The sequence below is a fragment of the Uloborus diversus genome, chromosome 1 (assembly GCF_026930045.1).
Source record: "Uloborus diversus isolate 005 chromosome 1, Udiv.v.3.1, whole genome shotgun sequence".
In the NCBI taxonomy this organism is placed as follows: domain Eukaryota; kingdom Metazoa; phylum Arthropoda; class Arachnida; order Araneae; family Uloboridae; genus Uloborus; species Uloborus diversus.
Window position 1 is genome coordinate 213,704,343 of NC_072731.1, and position 1,764 is coordinate 213,706,106.

General features: G+C 37.4%; 1 protein-coding gene across 1 annotated transcript; it reads right to left on the reverse strand.

The window, feature by feature from the left end:
* Positions 1-991: 991 nt before the first annotated feature.
* Positions 992-1,390, reverse strand: LOC129218556 (protein GVQW3-like). Its single transcript, XM_054852863.1, has one exon. It carries the CDS (start codon positions 1,388-1,390, stop codon positions 992-994), a length of 399 nt encoding a protein of 132 aa, XP_054708838.1.
* Between the last annotated feature and the right edge of the window lie 374 nt (positions 1,391-1,764).

Consider the following 1,764-nt stretch of genomic DNA (forward strand, 5'->3'; position numbering starts at 1 on the left):
CAAAGGTGCTTTTAAAAGAAATTCAAATTGAGTTTCAAGAAAAGTCAAAATCGATTGAATGTTATTTACTTAAATACCATCTGTATACTATTAACAGCGTTGGAAAAAATTATAAGGACAAGCAAAAAGTCGCCAATTAGAGGCGCCACTTGGTTGGAAATGTATGCAAGAAAAGTATTAAATTGCATGAATTTTTAAGGTTTTACTAGTTTGTCACTTGGAAAAAATTATAAGGACACACATTTGTTTGAGACCGGGAACAAAAATTTACATACACAGTGCGTCCAATAGAAAAGGTGACTGATTTTAAATACGGTACAAGACATAATTTTTTTCTAGTTTACAAGATGATTTTTTCAAAATATACACCTTGGAAGTCAATACAATGCTGGAAGCGATCGTGAAAATTTTTGAAGCACTCTTCAAACCCATCTTTTGGAATTGCCCCCAATGTCGCCGTCGTAGCTGACTGAATATCTGAAACTGTGGCAAAATGTTTGCCTTTCATTGCCAATTTCAGTTTGAGGAACAACCAGAAATCCACTGGAGCCAAATCAGGGGAATAAGGAGGGTGATCAAGCACCACAATACTTTTTTTGGCCAAGAAGTTACGTACCATCAAGCTTTTGTGTGCTGGCGCATTGTCATGCAAAAAAGACCATGTCCTTTGGTTTTGGTATTCAGGTCTAACTCGATGAATTCTCGCCCATAAACGCTTCAAAACACTCAAGTAGTAAGCAGCATTAACTGATTCGCCTTCTGGCATGAATTCCTTATGGATGATACCCTTCGAATCAAAGAAAACTGTGAGGAGAGTCTTGATTCGGCTTTTTTCCATGAGCACTTTTTTTGGTTTGGCATCTTCTGGGCTCTTCCACTCCACGCTCTGACGTTTTGTGAGTGGTTCATACTTGAAACACCAGGTTTCATCACCAGTTACAATGTTTGCCATGAAGTTTGGATCCCTAGTGGCCGCTTGTTGCACGTCTCTTCAGTGTTCCACTCTGCAATGTTTTTTGTCGTCAGTCAATGTGTGCGGTACAAAGTGAGCACAGACTTTCCTTTTTCCTAAATTTTCAGTTGAAATGAGATGGACAGTGGATTTAGGTATGCCAGTAACCTCTTCGATGAGTCGAGTAGAGACATAACGATCATTTCGTAGGATTTCGGCCACTTTTTCAATGTTCTCATCATTTCGAACTGTTACTAAATGACCTAGTCTTGGATCATCTTCTAAGCTGTCTCTACCATCACGAAATCTTGCATACCACTTAAAAACATTATTACGACTCAGTACTTCACTACCATAAACAGTTTTCATCAATTCAAATGTTTCTGTCGCACTTTTACCCAATTTAAAACAGAATTTAATGTTAGCGCGCTGCTCCATTTCTTTTCTACAGAGGCCAAGCGACTTCTTCTAGAATTTGCGTTATCACGTTTCAAACGATGTTGCCAACGCTTTGAAATTAATCCATATAATAATTAAAATGTACGTGCGTTTAATGCAATCATTCTTTCATAGATAGCGCTAATAACTACGCAAATATTAAATCAGTCACCTTTTCTATTGGACGCACTGTGTATTTAGTCTCATCATATAATCATTTACAATAACCCAAAACTGTTACACAGTAAGATTGTTCATTTTTTACCTCGATCTTTATCAGGTCGAACAGCACACAACTCTCTGAAGGCGAAAAGTGACAAATTAATGCTTACAAAAAATGTAGAATAAGTTCACGTAAAGTTGCAAGCAGTGTA

Bases quoted from the DNA above. Each gene is read 5' to 3' on its own strand.
- LOC129218556 (XM_054852863.1), bottom strand. From the start codon at position 1,390: ATGGAGCAGCGCGCTAACATTAAATTCTGTTTTAAATTGGGTAAAAGT.